The sequence below is a fragment of the Tyto alba genome, unplaced genomic scaffold, assembly GCF_018691265.1.
Source record: "Tyto alba isolate M040663 unplaced genomic scaffold, T.alba_DEE_v4.0 Super-Scaffold_14, whole genome shotgun sequence".
Lineage (NCBI taxonomy): Eukaryota > Metazoa > Chordata > Aves > Strigiformes > Tytonidae > Tyto > Tyto alba.
Genome location: NW_024881276.1, coordinates 40,564,264 through 40,579,118, shown reverse-complemented (window position 1 = coordinate 40,579,118; position 14,855 = coordinate 40,564,264). Strand labels below are relative to the sequence as shown.

Sequence of the window (14,855 nt, the reverse complement as noted above, 5' to 3'; positions counted from 1 at the left end):
CTTTCTAACTTTTGTCCTTCAATTTAGCGCCATGAATTTTATGATCCATTTGGAACTTAAACATAAGCAGAAGTACTTAAAAACAAGAGTTTGTTGTTACTCTGGGTTTTTTTAAGAAATTGGTAGATTTTTCATTGATACTCTGAGGCAGTTACTGAATAAGCCTGAAGAGCAAATTGCTATAATATATTGATGAAATTCTTTTTAATATAAAGTTTATCTGAATGATACTGGGAATTGTGGGAAATGTGATAATCCTTTTACTACCTATGTTTGTTTAGTGGATTGAATTAGTCAAATTAGTGCATGTAACACTTGTCATTAAATTTGCCTTTAAGTGGATGGCTTTAACATATCAGTATATTATAGTAATATATATTACTAAGCTGTTGCCATATGTAGCTTCTCAGAAACGTTGCCGGGTATGTTAAAAGATACAGAGCTTCCTGCCTCTCCGGCCTGCATTTTTGTAGGCAGCCTTCTGTTCTGATCTCATCGAAAATGTCATTGTTCTGTCAGCTGTTCTTTATTTGTGGGCTGTTGGAGTAGCAAATCGTACTGTACTTTTATAAGAGAAGTGGTAGTCAGTAAACATTACAGTCCTTCTAGTCCCACTTGGTTTGGAAATTCTTATTCTGAACAGTCAACCAGTCAATAGCTATATGAGGAGTCACAGATGGCTTGGAGTCAGCGTTTCTTTCCCTTTCATGTTACAGTCTTCTCTCTTGACTTCTTTTCCTTGATATTGGGTTGCTTCATTCTACATCTTGTTCTCCTGAGATGATATACCCTAATGTGAGGTATTCAAGGACTGAGACTTTAATTTTATATGTGAGCATGAAAGTCCATAAATGTTGTTGAGCAATACACATCACTACTAGCTTGTGTCTGTATCTTGACATTTCATGTTGCCATATACTGCTAAAATGCAAGCAGGAAAAAAATGCCATGGGAAAAAATGTTTACGTCATTAGAAATATTGTCATTTTTACATAGCATAATATATCAAAGCATTTCAATGCTAGTGTGAATGACTACCAGAGTTGTACACCTATTGTTGGCATGAATTTAGGGTGCGTAGACATTTGAAGTTAGAGTTGTTCATAAGCAAAGATCTAGACGAGACTTGAGATATCAAATATTTGCATGAAAATGTTTCAAAAATACTATTTTTTAAGGAAGACAGTATTTCAGCCTCTCTGACATTTGCAACCAGCACATAGAGCTTCTAATGAGAAAATGAGGTCACTTGAATGAGTCACTGGTGTGCAATTGCTGAAGGCAAAGATGCTGCTTTGCAGGCTGCTTTGAAGTACAGTTATGTAACTGTCCCTGCCTGTTGGAAGTTAGAGGATACCCAGCACATTGTGACAAAGGGCTTAATTTAGGATCGGCCAAATGCCAAATTCTATTAAGGTAGTTGATATGTTAAGGTTAATAGGTGTGAATAAGAAATGCAGCTTACTAATGTGGGAATGCATCTTTGATCTGTGTAGGAAAACACACAGATTTTCAGCAGTATGAGTCTGTGTAACTAATAGAGTAGCATATGCTATTGCCCAATTTCTGTTTCATTGCATGAAGGAAAAAGGAAAACATTTCTATGCTTATGCTGGAATTCTGCTTCATGAATTATGCTCTTTCAGAAGCCTTTTCATGAGAGACAGCTTGAGCTAACAAATTATTTCTGCCTAATTTGCTTCAGTTTTGAGATAGATGAACAATCAACATCTAGGTCAGCTGTCTCTAGTTCTCTGTAGATACAATTTTTAATGTTAACAGGGAAACCATTCATAGGTTTCCATTTTTATTTTTTAATGCTGACTAGACCTTTCTGCAGGGTGGTGGTTGGATTCCAAGCCCTGTCTGCAGTAAAAATTTCATACTGAAACCTTGTTTCCTCTATTCAAAAGGAACATGGCTGAAAGGAAGGAGAAAGAACAGGAAAGGGGTTTAAAGATTTTAGAAATAGAATAACTCATTTCCCTTTCATAAGATCCCACACTGACTTCTGTTAAACATTTTTTCTGCAGTGTTGGAAGTCTCATCAAAATTAAGCTATATGTATCTATCCCCTTCCTTTTGTTTTTTAACAAGGCTTGATAACTTGGCATAGAAGTAAACCAGCATTTTATGTTCATGATTACCAACCAATATGGATTTACATATCTCTAAATTTACACTTAGTTTAAGCAAAAAGCATCTGTATTTGGTTGAAGAAAAATGGTACAGTACCCCACCTCTTCCTCATTTCTGTGCCATGAGTTGAGTGCTAAATTACTTCAACTGTCTTCTAAATATCCTGAGCTGAAGTTCAGTAGGCCAATGTGTTTAATTTAATTAGAAAATTCATCCAAATATTCTCTAATATACTTTTTCTTAATTGTAGGTTGAGCCGGTAGTCTTCTCCAAAATTAGAAGTGTGTGGAGAGGAGGAACCAGAGGTACTCTTCATCTTGAAATAAATTATGCTAGATTTTAGTGAAATTCAGTAATTGTTAAAAACAAAAGGGCCTAACTACTTCAGGCTCTTTACAGTCCTCCTTGCAGCTGTTCTTTCCTTCATCTTCCCTGTTTTTATGGTGCATTTAATGATTGACTTCTTGTTTTCCTTCATGTGTCTTAATAGCATATATTTTGTCCCTTTAGCTTCTGAATTGTTGTCTTTGTATTCATTTATGCCTAGTTTGAAAACGTAGTTTCCACTTTCTTTAGGCTTCTTTCTAGGATATTAGGTGAACAAAAAGTTCATTAATTAGCCATATCGATCTGTGGCTGTATTTCTTGTTCTGTGTGCATATTAATAATTCATAAAATACACTTGTGCCCATAGCTTGGTTTTACAAAATTGGTTTATTTGAGAAATTGCTGGTCTTTGGTATCCTTTCCCTTTCTTTCAATCCATCTTGAGAATAACATTTGTCAGTTCTACAGCTGTTGGTGTGCCTGGCTTTCCTTTTTCTTATTTTGCTTCTCGTCTTCACTTGTTGCCAAGACCTCTTCTTTGATTTTACAGGTAGTATTTTGTCAATGAAAATTGCTGCCAGGACAGCTTATCTGTTCTTGCTTTCTGTAGGGTGAATATATTCCCTTGAACCTGGCTCATTACTGGTGCCTTTGACTTCTCAAACCAGCTAGTGCCTTTGTACATGAAAGTGATATATCATCTTCATTGTCATACTGGTGACTTCTCCATCTGGGCACTTTTTCCAAAATTTTTTCAATATACCTTGGAAAACCAGGAAATGAATAGCATTCTGCACCAGGTATCTTTTGCTTTTGGGAAAATGTAGATCATGGTGCCAGTACATGCAATCTAAAATCTGAACTGGAGTATCCAATGGGGATGGGGATTATTGCAATCTTGGTACTACTTTCCTAGCTCTAGGTCTAATAGCGGAGATCTTGCCTTTCCTAAGAGAAACTTGTCCACAGTGCTGACATCAAGCAAGTGTTGGAACAGGTTGCCCGAAGAGGTTGTGCAGGCCCCATCCTCTCATGTTCTTGAGAGCTTACTGGATAAAGCCTTGGGCAATGTGGTCTCACCCTCCAGCTGACTTCAGAGGTCCCTTCCAGCCTGAGTCATTGTTGCTCCTATCCCTGCGATCCCATTCTATGACTTGTGATCCTTGTCTTTTATCCTGATTTCCTTATGATACTCTATCTTACCCTTTTGTGGGTAAACTCCTGTGGTAAGTGGTCACCTTTCTTGCCTAGATGAGCTGTCTTCTCTCATTAACTTGCAATTTTTTAGCAGCGGGTTTCCTAAATGGCAGCTTTTTGTGTTATTTCTATCAGGTGAGTAAATGTTAAACAAAACCAAAGAAACCCCCAAACCAATAACACCCCCCTCCTCCCCCAAAAAAACCTCCACATCCACAAAAAACTGGCTCTGAACCATGAACCAAAGCATGGGAAGGGTTGATAAGGAAGAGAATTGCTCCAAAATTGTACTCTCAAGACCATCTTAAATATTAAGGTAGACGTACCTTCTGATGCCCCCAGTCTCTCACTCTGAACATGAGAATCCAGTGAACTCATGGAGTAGAGGGAAATTCAGCATGTACCTTCCTTCTGTCTGGCAGTTGTACCACTAAAGGTAAACATCAGTTCCATGACTCTGTCGCTCCACTACTAGTTCAATCTGTATGTCTAAGCATACAAGAGGTAAGTCACGGTCAACAAAGCGTCATTTTTAAAGCATTGCCCTTGACTTTTCATACATGGTGTCTCTAATTCTGTGTGCAGTCAGTTTCAGATCTGAAGAAAGAGATGATGAATTAACTCATTCTATGAACTACCCTGAATGGAATTTGATGTTAATTTTTTTTCCTAGAATAACCCTGGGTTGCATCTTCAAGGTGAACAAACAGATAAACATGGAGCCCTACTTAGGAAATACACTAAGTTCTCAAAATGAAACCAGGAAGGGTTTCTCTTCTGTCTCCTGAGATACATTCACCTAGAGAAAATTAGCATATCTTATCTATCTTAATCTCTGATTATACATAAAAAAAGAAAAACTGTGCCGAACTAAAGAAAAAATGTAATTTCAGATAGTATGTATTCTACTGGTGTACTTAAGGACACTTGTACTTCTGATGGTGACTGATAACTATGAAAGCTTTACTTAAAATGTGAAACCTACATCTGTGAACTTTATATTTTGCTTCATGTAGTTCCAATTTTGAATTGCCAAAGTACTGGAAAAAAAAACAAACAAACAAACAAAAAAACACAGGAGAAGCTATTTTTGTGTTTGATTTTTCTAAATATAAATAGCACAAGGAAATATTGGTCTGCTAATGATAGTTTTCTAATCCACACTTCATAAGCATTACTACTTAGTAATTTGCAGTCTTACACATTGTTGGCTTAGAGTGGCTTTTTTTCATGAGTGAAGTTGGAAAGACTTGTATATTCAGCTGTTAAATGCTGGTGTGAATTATTCTACATTGCTTTGCCAGTTTATTCAGCCTGACCTCTGAGAATCCATTTATTACCATGTTGAAGATCATTCAGATGTAGACTGCTTGTATGCTAGTAGCTAAAACAAGAGTAAGGAGAAATGCTGGTACAATACTCGAAAGCTGACCTTTGATTTTCACCTAAGGTGGCCAAAAATGTTTTCCAAGAGTTTGAGGGTTGGATTTGTCAAAATACATCCAACACAACACATTAAAGACTTCATTTAGAAGTTTTTATCTTATGCCATCACTGTACATGTAGCTAATAAACTAACCATGTGAAGAAGCTGTTTAACAGTCAGTGTCAGATGAAGTCAGCCTTGGTTTGGCCAGTACAGTGGCCAGTACTTAAAAACATTAAAATTACAGTGACTGTTTGCTCCAGCATCTTATTTCTGTCTTCTACTGTCACCACTGCTTCTCAGTGTTTTGGCAAGAGGTAAAAATCTGAAAACATGCTGCTTTCACCAGTATAGATATATATATTTTTAACTTAAGCCATCAGGATCATCTACAGTCTTTTTGTGTATGTTTGGTTACCCTTCCTACATGTCCAGACTTTCTAACTTGAAGGGTAACCTCTCGCATAGGTAAGCTATGTAATAGGGCTATCATATGTAATACAGAGAACCCAATTAACTTCATATTGCTTGCGTGTATTTGATTTGACAGATGTTTACGAGTCAAACCAGACCATACAGAAAAGAGTAATTTCTTTATAAATACTCAGTAAGCCTCACATCATTTTACAACTGGTCAGTAGAAATTATTATCTGCTCTTCTTCAGGGCTTTTATTTATGCTGGACCATCACCCTCACAAATAGCACTTGGATTCTTTCATCAATAGTAAGGATTGAGGAACAAAATACAAATTATCCTATTTTATGATTTGCATTTACTTAGTGGTGTTTTATGTGTCATTAAACATGCATAAGATTAAATTAAAAAATTGTGTTAAAATATGTATTTCAAAACATCATAAAAGCGTAGTAATTCAGTAATTAGTGTAGTAGATAATGACAGCCTTTCCATTTCCAGCTCTGTCTATACAAGAGTTCATTGCTTTAGCTATTCTCCTCCACTGTCGTGGTTAGGAAATTTAATCAGAGCACCAAACTGAACAGAAATTGAGCTTTTTTTTCAGAGTACAGGTTAATATTTCCAGCTCTCTGTCGTTGAAACAAAAGACACCCCACTGCAGAAGAAAATACTTCTAGTATGTGCTTAATTAAAACACACAACTGCTACATAATGTTTTCATGAAAGTAGTCTTCAAGAACCTAGATGCTTGTAAAGTTCTGAAATGTGGGAAGTGGCTTTTCTATGAGGTTTAAGTTGGAAGGCAAATGGACATGTTTACCAAACTACTTATTTTTCCCCGAGAAATATCTAATTTATGAAGATATTAAGATTCTTTTTGACGCCATTATTCAGGATCTGGTTTAACAGTATTTACACCACATATCCTATTTTGCAAGATATGGAAAGGCAGTGATAATAACTTTGTGTGGCTAGAAAGGACTGCTAGGCATACTTTTATAGCCTGGATTAAGGAAATTGGATAAATTGTATTAAAATTAACACAGCCATAACAATCGCATTTGCTGTAAATAGTTTTAAATGAATCATTAGAGATGCCAGAGCTTTCAGCAACATTGATAAATTATTAAATTTAATATATAGTGTAGATCATAGAAGCAAAAATTGAAATGCTTGAGGGAGATATTCCCCTGCCATGTTAATAAAATATATGGTGGAATAGTAGCAGCTATTGCTGATGCTGAGTTTGAAAGTGAATTGGAAAGAGTAACTAGAAGTTGTAGTTTGTATTTTTATATGTTGCACATGTCAACAAATGGTAATTTGAATGTGTTTATAAAATAAAGGGGGGGGTATATAGAGCACATATAAGGCATTGAGGACTAAAGCTGGCAAAGTATAATTTTCCTACCTTTTTTTTTTTTTTTTTTTTTTTAAATAGAAGGGTAACAGAAAGATTTTGTCAGAGAATATGGTGATCTGCTGCTTCTCCCTTTGGGTACCTGTCCTCTAGAAGTCAACAGCTAACTTCACAGTTCTGGACCTTTCTCTAATTTTGCTGCAAATACTTGTGGGGAAAGGTTTATTTAACATTAGTGATTTGGTAGCTAATTTGCAGCTTTGCTTTCTTCCTCATGTGCATCTACTTTTCTCTATTGCCCTGCGTCAGCAAAACCTGTGCAATCTCGTGAACTGAAATATCCTGAAGTAAATTACTTTTAGTTTATGCTACTTTTTATGTTATTTCATGCTTTGGTCTTTCTTCTTGCTAGACATTTAAATCTGTAAAACTGGTGCTTGGGAAATTTCCTAAATTCATCTGATAGAGAGTAGTGTAAAAAGGCTTAAATAAAACCAAATCTGTTAATATCAAAATCCTTAGATTTTTGAGCAGACCTATTTTCAAAAGGTTGAGCAAACAGAGAAGCCCTAAAACAGTTTTAAGAACCACTAACATGAAAGAGTGTTGCCTCACTCTTCCCTAATCTTGTTAAATACAGGCCTTAGCAAATTAAGATTCTATCATGTTTTAAAATTAAGGAACCAGATTGTGGATTGTAGAGCACTGTTATTTCCCTCTCTCTGTTTTCGGCAGTGGGGAGTGAAGATTGACGCTTTCTGTTATAACTTCAAGAGTGGAAATGATGTTTTAATTATATCCAAACAAAAAATTCAAATGTACTGAAATAAAATTAAAACATTCTATTTGTTGTTGTCCCAAATAAGAAGTAGTTGATTTTCAGATATGTATTAGCTCTTTATTTCCCCATTTATTTCCTTACATTTTCTGTTTTTCTTCTTTCAATGTTATTTTATCTTCTATTTTTTGATAAATCTGTTTGAATCCTTTTAAGTATCTGTATAGGTATTCTAACTCATTACACTTAATTAAATAGTTCACCCCAACTGCAGTCAGAATGTTTGTCTCTTAAAAGGTCTTCTATTAAATATAAGACTTCTTTTGTTCCTCTATGCTATAATAATTCACACTCCTTTTTGAAAAATTCTGAAAGGTGTTGTGGGATTTTCTTCTGTAAAATTATATGCTTTTCTCATTAACACTTGATCAGATTCTGACAGACTGTAAAATATCACTAAACACCGATTGATTTTGACAGTCACAATTATGTAACTTCTTAAATGCAATTCAAATCCACTCATTTGGTTTAGTGGTACATTTTTAGTCTAGCTCATCACATAAAGTGCTGTGCATATCTACTGTAATACTGTAAACTTTATCATTCATGGAAAATTCCAGAAGAGACTGGGAGGTACTTTCTTTACTAGGAGTCACTATGATAAAATGAAGTTTTCAAGAGAGAATGTCATACAGCTTCTGTATGTTTGTATATTTTTCCACTCTTAAGTTTTCATAGATTTTATTGTTATTATTGCTTTTTATCAAGTATATTAGCATGAATTATGTTGCAGCAGTTCTTCTAGGTTTTTTGCTTTGATTTACTTCTCACTTAATGGTAATTCGGCATAGTTCCTTAATAGTCATTTTTAAGTATGAAATCCTTCTGGATTCTGATGCTGCAGAATATGGAGGGCATCAAAGGCTGGACCACAGTACAGAGTACTTCTCTGAAGAATGTCCTCACAATTATCGACCTAATTCAATTATGGTAAGTAAGATTTTTTTTTTTTTTTTTTTCATTCTACTTTTAAAATTCTTTGGACAAATATGGAGTATATTCTAGGAGTATTCTGGGGAGGTGTGGTTTTTTTTAATTTATTTTCTGAAATTAGCCTTTATATGAATACAGTAGAGATGACAATGTTATGATTTGTTTATGACCTATAATGTTAACTGATATTTCTCTTTTGATGTTACATTTAAATTTGCATGCGCTCTTGCAGATTCTGGCACAACATTCCTTCCCAGCATGCATGAAAACTTTCTAATGTGCTTTTGAATTGTCATTTTTAATATCATTTGCTTTATTTTCATGTCTGAGAAACTCCATACTTGCTTTGTAATTTAAAGCTCTCTAGAAACTGAATCTTGCGGTTGCTTTCTTAGAATCATTTGCTTAACTCCACAAACATGAATTAGAGCAAATCGTGCATTTGTCAATTGGCTGTCTTCTCCTCAGTTTACAAAACAACTTTGCAAAATGGAACAGACCTTCTCTGTTCAGTTCAAGAATTTCCAGTCCTAAAGTGATATGAATAATGGATAGACTTTCCCACAAATCGCTTCAGATGAAGTGGGAGGCATATCCTTGAATACAATTTCTGTTAGCTGAGATGATGACTAATAAAAATTCTATCTTTCTTAATTACTCTTCTAATCATAATCACCACAATTAACAATTTTAAAATGTCATTTTCCCCATTCTTTATATATGTATATGTATACATATATACAAATATTTCCTATTCTTTATATATGTATTCACATGTGTATGTGTGTATATGTTCACAAGCACAACAGAACAAGATTCAAATCCAACACGAATTAATACACAGTTCACTGAGAAAGTTCTGAGACTGCTTATGTTGCTGTCTAGATTTTCATATCTAAAACATATACAAGGGTGAAGGGGTTTGTATCTCTATGCATAGGGATATTTATACATGCAAACACCTGTAAATAAGTTACCTTTGTAATTTTAACAGGCTACAAAAATGGAGTATCTGCACTGATTTGTGTGGGCCACTCCTCTTCCATCACAGAAAGGGGACATCAATTTCTAATGTCACATCTTAACATCTCTCATGAGATCTAAACTCCTGCGAATTATTGTCGGTTTTAATCTCTCACTCTCTCACACTCACCCTATTTTATTGTATTTCATTGTATTGGCTTTTCTCCTGTTTTAAAATAGTTTAATTACATGAAAGAATTCTTGTGCTTTCATCATGCTTGGTGTAAAAGGATCTTGGAAATGTTGGGGGTTTTTTTAAGTATGTGTGTGTGACAGTGCCCTCATAATGTGGGTAAGTATCTATGCTCATTTTCACACAAAGAAACTAAGGCTCTAAGGTTTAATTCCTGAAGATTATGTAGCAAATTAATACTTCCAGAATTCTTGCTTTGTGTGTTCAAATACCTTGCTTTGGTGATTGGAGCGTGTCTTAATTATCAACCACTAACTTAACTTTTGCAAGCCAATTAACTGTAATTTGGAATGTGTATTTCACATTTAGACTCTTAGATGGTGAGTGCAAGTCATTCAAGACAGAACAAAATGCGACAAAATGTGAAGATGCAATTTGCTAGAAGCATGTGGAAGATAAGGCATGTGACAAGCAAAGCAGCAAATGCACTTTTGCAGCATAAACTGTGGCATGGCAATGGCACTTCTGGGATTAGAAAGAACCCCAGCAGCATGGGTCATGTTAACTTTCTTTTATGTCCTTCAGCAATCCAATTCACAGACCACCTTCAGCCAACACCCCAGAAGATGCCACAGGCACCACATAGAGGTAAAATGCTAGTAAAAGGACACCAAGTAAAAGTAATTGGGGAAAAAAATCTGGAAAACCTGACTAAATTTAGCAAGATATATCTCCAAGTAAGAAATAACAAAAGTTACAGTAAATACCTCCAGCTGCTATTTTACAATAAAACAGTGATGTTTTATTTTAAATAGCAATTTACACCCCAATTCTTGAGTATTCAGTCATCCTTGGGAGTTCCTTGTTTCAATCGCAGTTTCTAAAATCCAAGTAGAAGTCTCCCCCTCAAATTTCTTTTCCAAAAATGTATGATGCCTCCCCAGTAAACTCATAAAGGTTCTTTTCCTGCTGTTTAACAGTTATTCTCTTTACATAATGCATGAGACCTAAGTTTCTTGTTGCAAAAATTTTAGTTCCTCCTCCACAAACTTCAAATAAATATTTTTTTAATGACAGATGCACCTCCTTAATGTGCAAGTAAACACTGTCAGCAAAACATGCCCAGAGGGCTATGACAAAGTGAAATCATATGAAATAATTCTGCAGCTCAAGCCAAGTTTAAAGAGCACACAAATATATTACAAAAATAGGAATTAGATGTGATGTGATTCATCCTAGAACCATCACCTAATAAAAGAAAGATTCAGAGTGACATTGCAAAATGAGAAGGTGGATATGAAATTTCTGGAGCAAAGAACCCTGGATGAAGAGGAAGCTTTTAAGCACCGCTAGGCATTTCTCTGTAAAATTTTGTTGGATGATTCCAGTTTGTTTAATAATGCTGTAAAGGGCCAGATTTGAAAAGTATCAGACACACCTTGAAAACTCCATAGAAAAAAGCACAAAAAATGTCCTTTGTAATATTACTGATTTAAATAATTATTATAATCTAATTTTTCCATTTCACTGCTTGCTCTGTTCTGGATTGTTAACAAATACATGAAATGTACATAACTTTCCACATAACCAAACATAATAACAACTACTTTGTCATTGTAAAAATAGACTCTTTTTACCACAGATTTATTTCTGTTTATGTCTCCACTGTGGTATTCTCGTAATAGTCTTTTTAGAGGTATCTTTTATAAAAGTTGTGTGCTTTTTCAGTGCTTTATAAACTTCTAGTTTTGCTTACATATTATCATCTCTTTGCAAGATGTAAATCAAGTGCTGCACACACATTTCAACTCCTGTCAAATCCTAGTACCCGTTTCTGTACAAGGTCATTTTTTGGTACCTTACTTGGCTGTTGTAGATGGATGTGAAACTTAGATTTGGGGTGGCAGGAGTGGGGAAAAAAAGAACCATTTTTAATAACATTCATCATTCAAAACGTTTTGTCAGTCTTTTCTAAGGCATCCAACTTGGCTGAATTTTACTGAAAAGTGGAGATAGTTTTTGTCCTATTAACTTTACTATTTTTGTCCCACACCAAAAGTTAGGATTTATGTGAAAACAGTGGGGTTTATACTTTGATACTTTGTGCACCAACAGAACTAATAAGCAGGCTAAATAGAATGTTGCAGAATATGTTGTGTTATTGGCAAAATAGTATGCAGTTTATTGAGAAATATAATTGTTTAACATATTTCAGCTTTTATATATTTACTTTTTCTGTAGTTCTTTCCAGTTAGTTAAAAAATAAATAGATGTCATAGTATTCCTTTCCCCCTGTCTCCAATACTTTTATTTTTTTTCTCCTGATTCTTTATTTTTGGCATCCACTGGTATTATCTTTTCACATTAAATGAAACTGAAATTATATAGCTTATTTTAAGAATATCCTTATTGCTGGGTTGAGTTTTTAACCTTGACCTTAATGTATACTATTCAGTGTCAAAGTGCAGCTTCCTGCTTCCTTGAGTCTATTGACAAATTAAAATACTCACATAGACCGAAATGATTTAAAAGCTTTTAGTGACCTTAGCTTTGAAAATACTCATTTGAATAACTTTCATGATAAGGATTTATATATTGAATTTTAAGGGACTGATGTAGTCTTTAACTGTTTTCTCCCCTGACATGCACAGATATACAGAATATATGAAAGAACGTTTGTAGTTAGAAAATTAACTGTTTTAACTAGGTGAATCAGTAAGGCTTTTTAATACCATCAAGGTCTTTTGTTATTTGTTACCTCTTGATAATTAAGATTTATAAATGCATTTGCTCGTATTCATTTATCATTTGACTTCTTGAAACCACAAACAAGTGTAATGATTCAAAAGTTATTCTGGTGGTCATTTTCTTTCAGCCTATCTTATTTTTTAGTCTACTTGTTTATGTTTTCCAGGAGTTTTTGTTGTCTTTTTAATGTGCTCTTTCTTAACCTGAAGAAAGAGTGCAAAAGATAATAAAGGAGAAATTTTGAGATACAGCCTGTGCAGTATGTGGCCTTAGGAAGCAAGACGGTCTGAGAAATTATATTCTGCATATTCATTCTGTACAGCTGTAAATTGAAAAACAATTTGGGAGGCAGAACTTCACATTATTTTAAGCATACCTTCTTTGTCATATGCAATATCTAGCAAATGAAAACCTAAATGTCTGGGATTCTACATAAGAAATGACAGAAAGCAAAAGCTATCATGTATTTTATTCATTGATGGTTAATTATATTCTCAGAATAGTGTCAGTGTCTGACAGTTAGTAGTGATACAGAGACATGAGATTGTCTAAAGCCCTCATTTTAATTAAAAGTTTGGGATAATGTTGGCACAGACTCTGGTGACATTGCCTTCTGTATCTGCCAGCTGCAATATGCACTATCAAATATTTTTCTGCTGTGCCTGATCTAGCTCTGAGTTGTAGTAATTCTCCCATCTGTTGCAAAATGACCTTGAAATGATTTTAGGGCTTGCTGTTTTTCAACCCTGAGTGTGGAAGGAAGAGTAGTTCATTGCCATTCTGACCAGTTTCAGTTGTACTTGAACCTGATACTGAATCTAGTCTGATAGATCTGAAAGAAGCAGTTGTCATTTGCAGAACTTCTTGCTAGTGGATTTTTAGGTACATTTGGAGATTGCTGTGTATTGTACTCCTCTCTGAAAATATGTAAGGTGAGATTTCTGCTTATAGCTGCTGTTGTTCACAAGTGCTTTCTGTATTGGGCTTTCGTGTGTTGTTCTTAGCTTTTCTAATTTCTTGAAATTGTCTGGGTATTTACAGAAAAAAAGTACAAGGAGTAAGCATCTGTATGGCTGAAAAGCATCTTCTGTTCCTGGCAGGTATTAGCAGTACCAGTTGTTTTTTCCCTGTTTCTGAGATAGCCTACATGAGCGGACTATGATCCTGATAGAACACCATGTATGTTGGTGGAAAACAGGTTGATTGTAATAAATAGGTTTTTTGTCTCTGTAGTACAGTGGCTATACTGTTTTAGTGCCAGAAGCCTTGATCTGTGTGGGATTTACCTAGTTTCAGACTGTATAACTGCCTCACAGTTTAAATGGACATGCAGTATAAAAAGGTCAGAGGTGATAACAGAAAACACTTAGGTATGTATTTGACTTATAAACAACATTCCTACCACCATCACCCTCTCTGTTAGCACATCTGCCTGTGAAGTCAACTGCCATTACTTCACCTAATTCCTGCTGAATGCTCCATTGAGAATAGAAAGACTTCAATGCTAGTTTGATGACTAAACATTTGAACATCGACTTTGTCATAAATTTATATTTACAGCTGAGTCATCCTAACTGTGCCAAACAGATCTGATGTTCTCGCTTCTCTATATTGCACTCCCCCATCAGAAAACACCTCATGAGCGTTCCTAGGTGTGGTTTTAGATGTCTTAATGGTTTCCTAAAATAGTGGCGTTTGTATGACACCTTAGAGAAGCTGACCTGATAAGTAACCAATTGGTGTAGAAAGCAGAGGGCCAATTCACTGAGATAACTAAAGCCCTGAGCTACCTGGTCTGACCTCATAGCTGACCCTGCTTTCTGCAGGGATTTTGGGCCTCTTGAGGCCCTTTCCGACATGGATGAGCCTAGTGGAGAGGAAAGAGCTGGGAGGGGCTTTTAAAATTAACACAGAAAGCTTGAAACAGAAGAAAGATTCAGAGAATGATTTGATTAAATGTTAGTCATGACATTGGTTAGCTATGAATATATTCTCTTTAGTGTTCTGTACTTTGGGTTTTCACTTCTGTCCATGTTCATCAGGTGAGCCTTGTGAAACGGTGAAGGTGACATGAATGGGATAAAACCTGTGATCAGAAAGAAACAGGCTAGAAGAGCAGAGATCAATAGAACTGAAGCTGGTAATTGGAAGTATATAATTCAGCAACATTATATGAAAGGGAAAAATGAAGACAAGAATAAACTTCTGAGACCTTCCTCCTAGAGTACAGAAAAAAAATCAAAAATGCCATATCTATGATAAAGTCTTTTACTGATGAATACCTAGGTTTTCTATGATGGTTTTAATTGGGA

General features: G+C 35.1%; 1 protein-coding gene across 3 annotated transcripts in view; it reads left to right on the top strand.

Annotated features, from left to right (window-relative positions):
* Nucleotides 1-14,855, top strand: part of GBE1 (1,4-alpha-glucan branching enzyme 1) — a 172,298-nt gene that overhangs the window by 151,261 nt on the left and 6,182 nt on the right. For 2 of the 3 annotated variants that reach the window (XM_042788260.1, XM_042788262.1), the window contains 2 exons: nt 8,519-8,636; nt 10,381-10,443. In XM_042788260.1, the coding sequence (XP_042644194.1) occupies nt 8,519-8,636; nt 10,381-10,443 (181 nt within the window). The remainder of the gene's footprint in view (nt 1-8,518; nt 8,637-10,380; nt 10,444-14,855) is intronic. The other variant, XM_042788261.1, reaches the window with a different exon arrangement.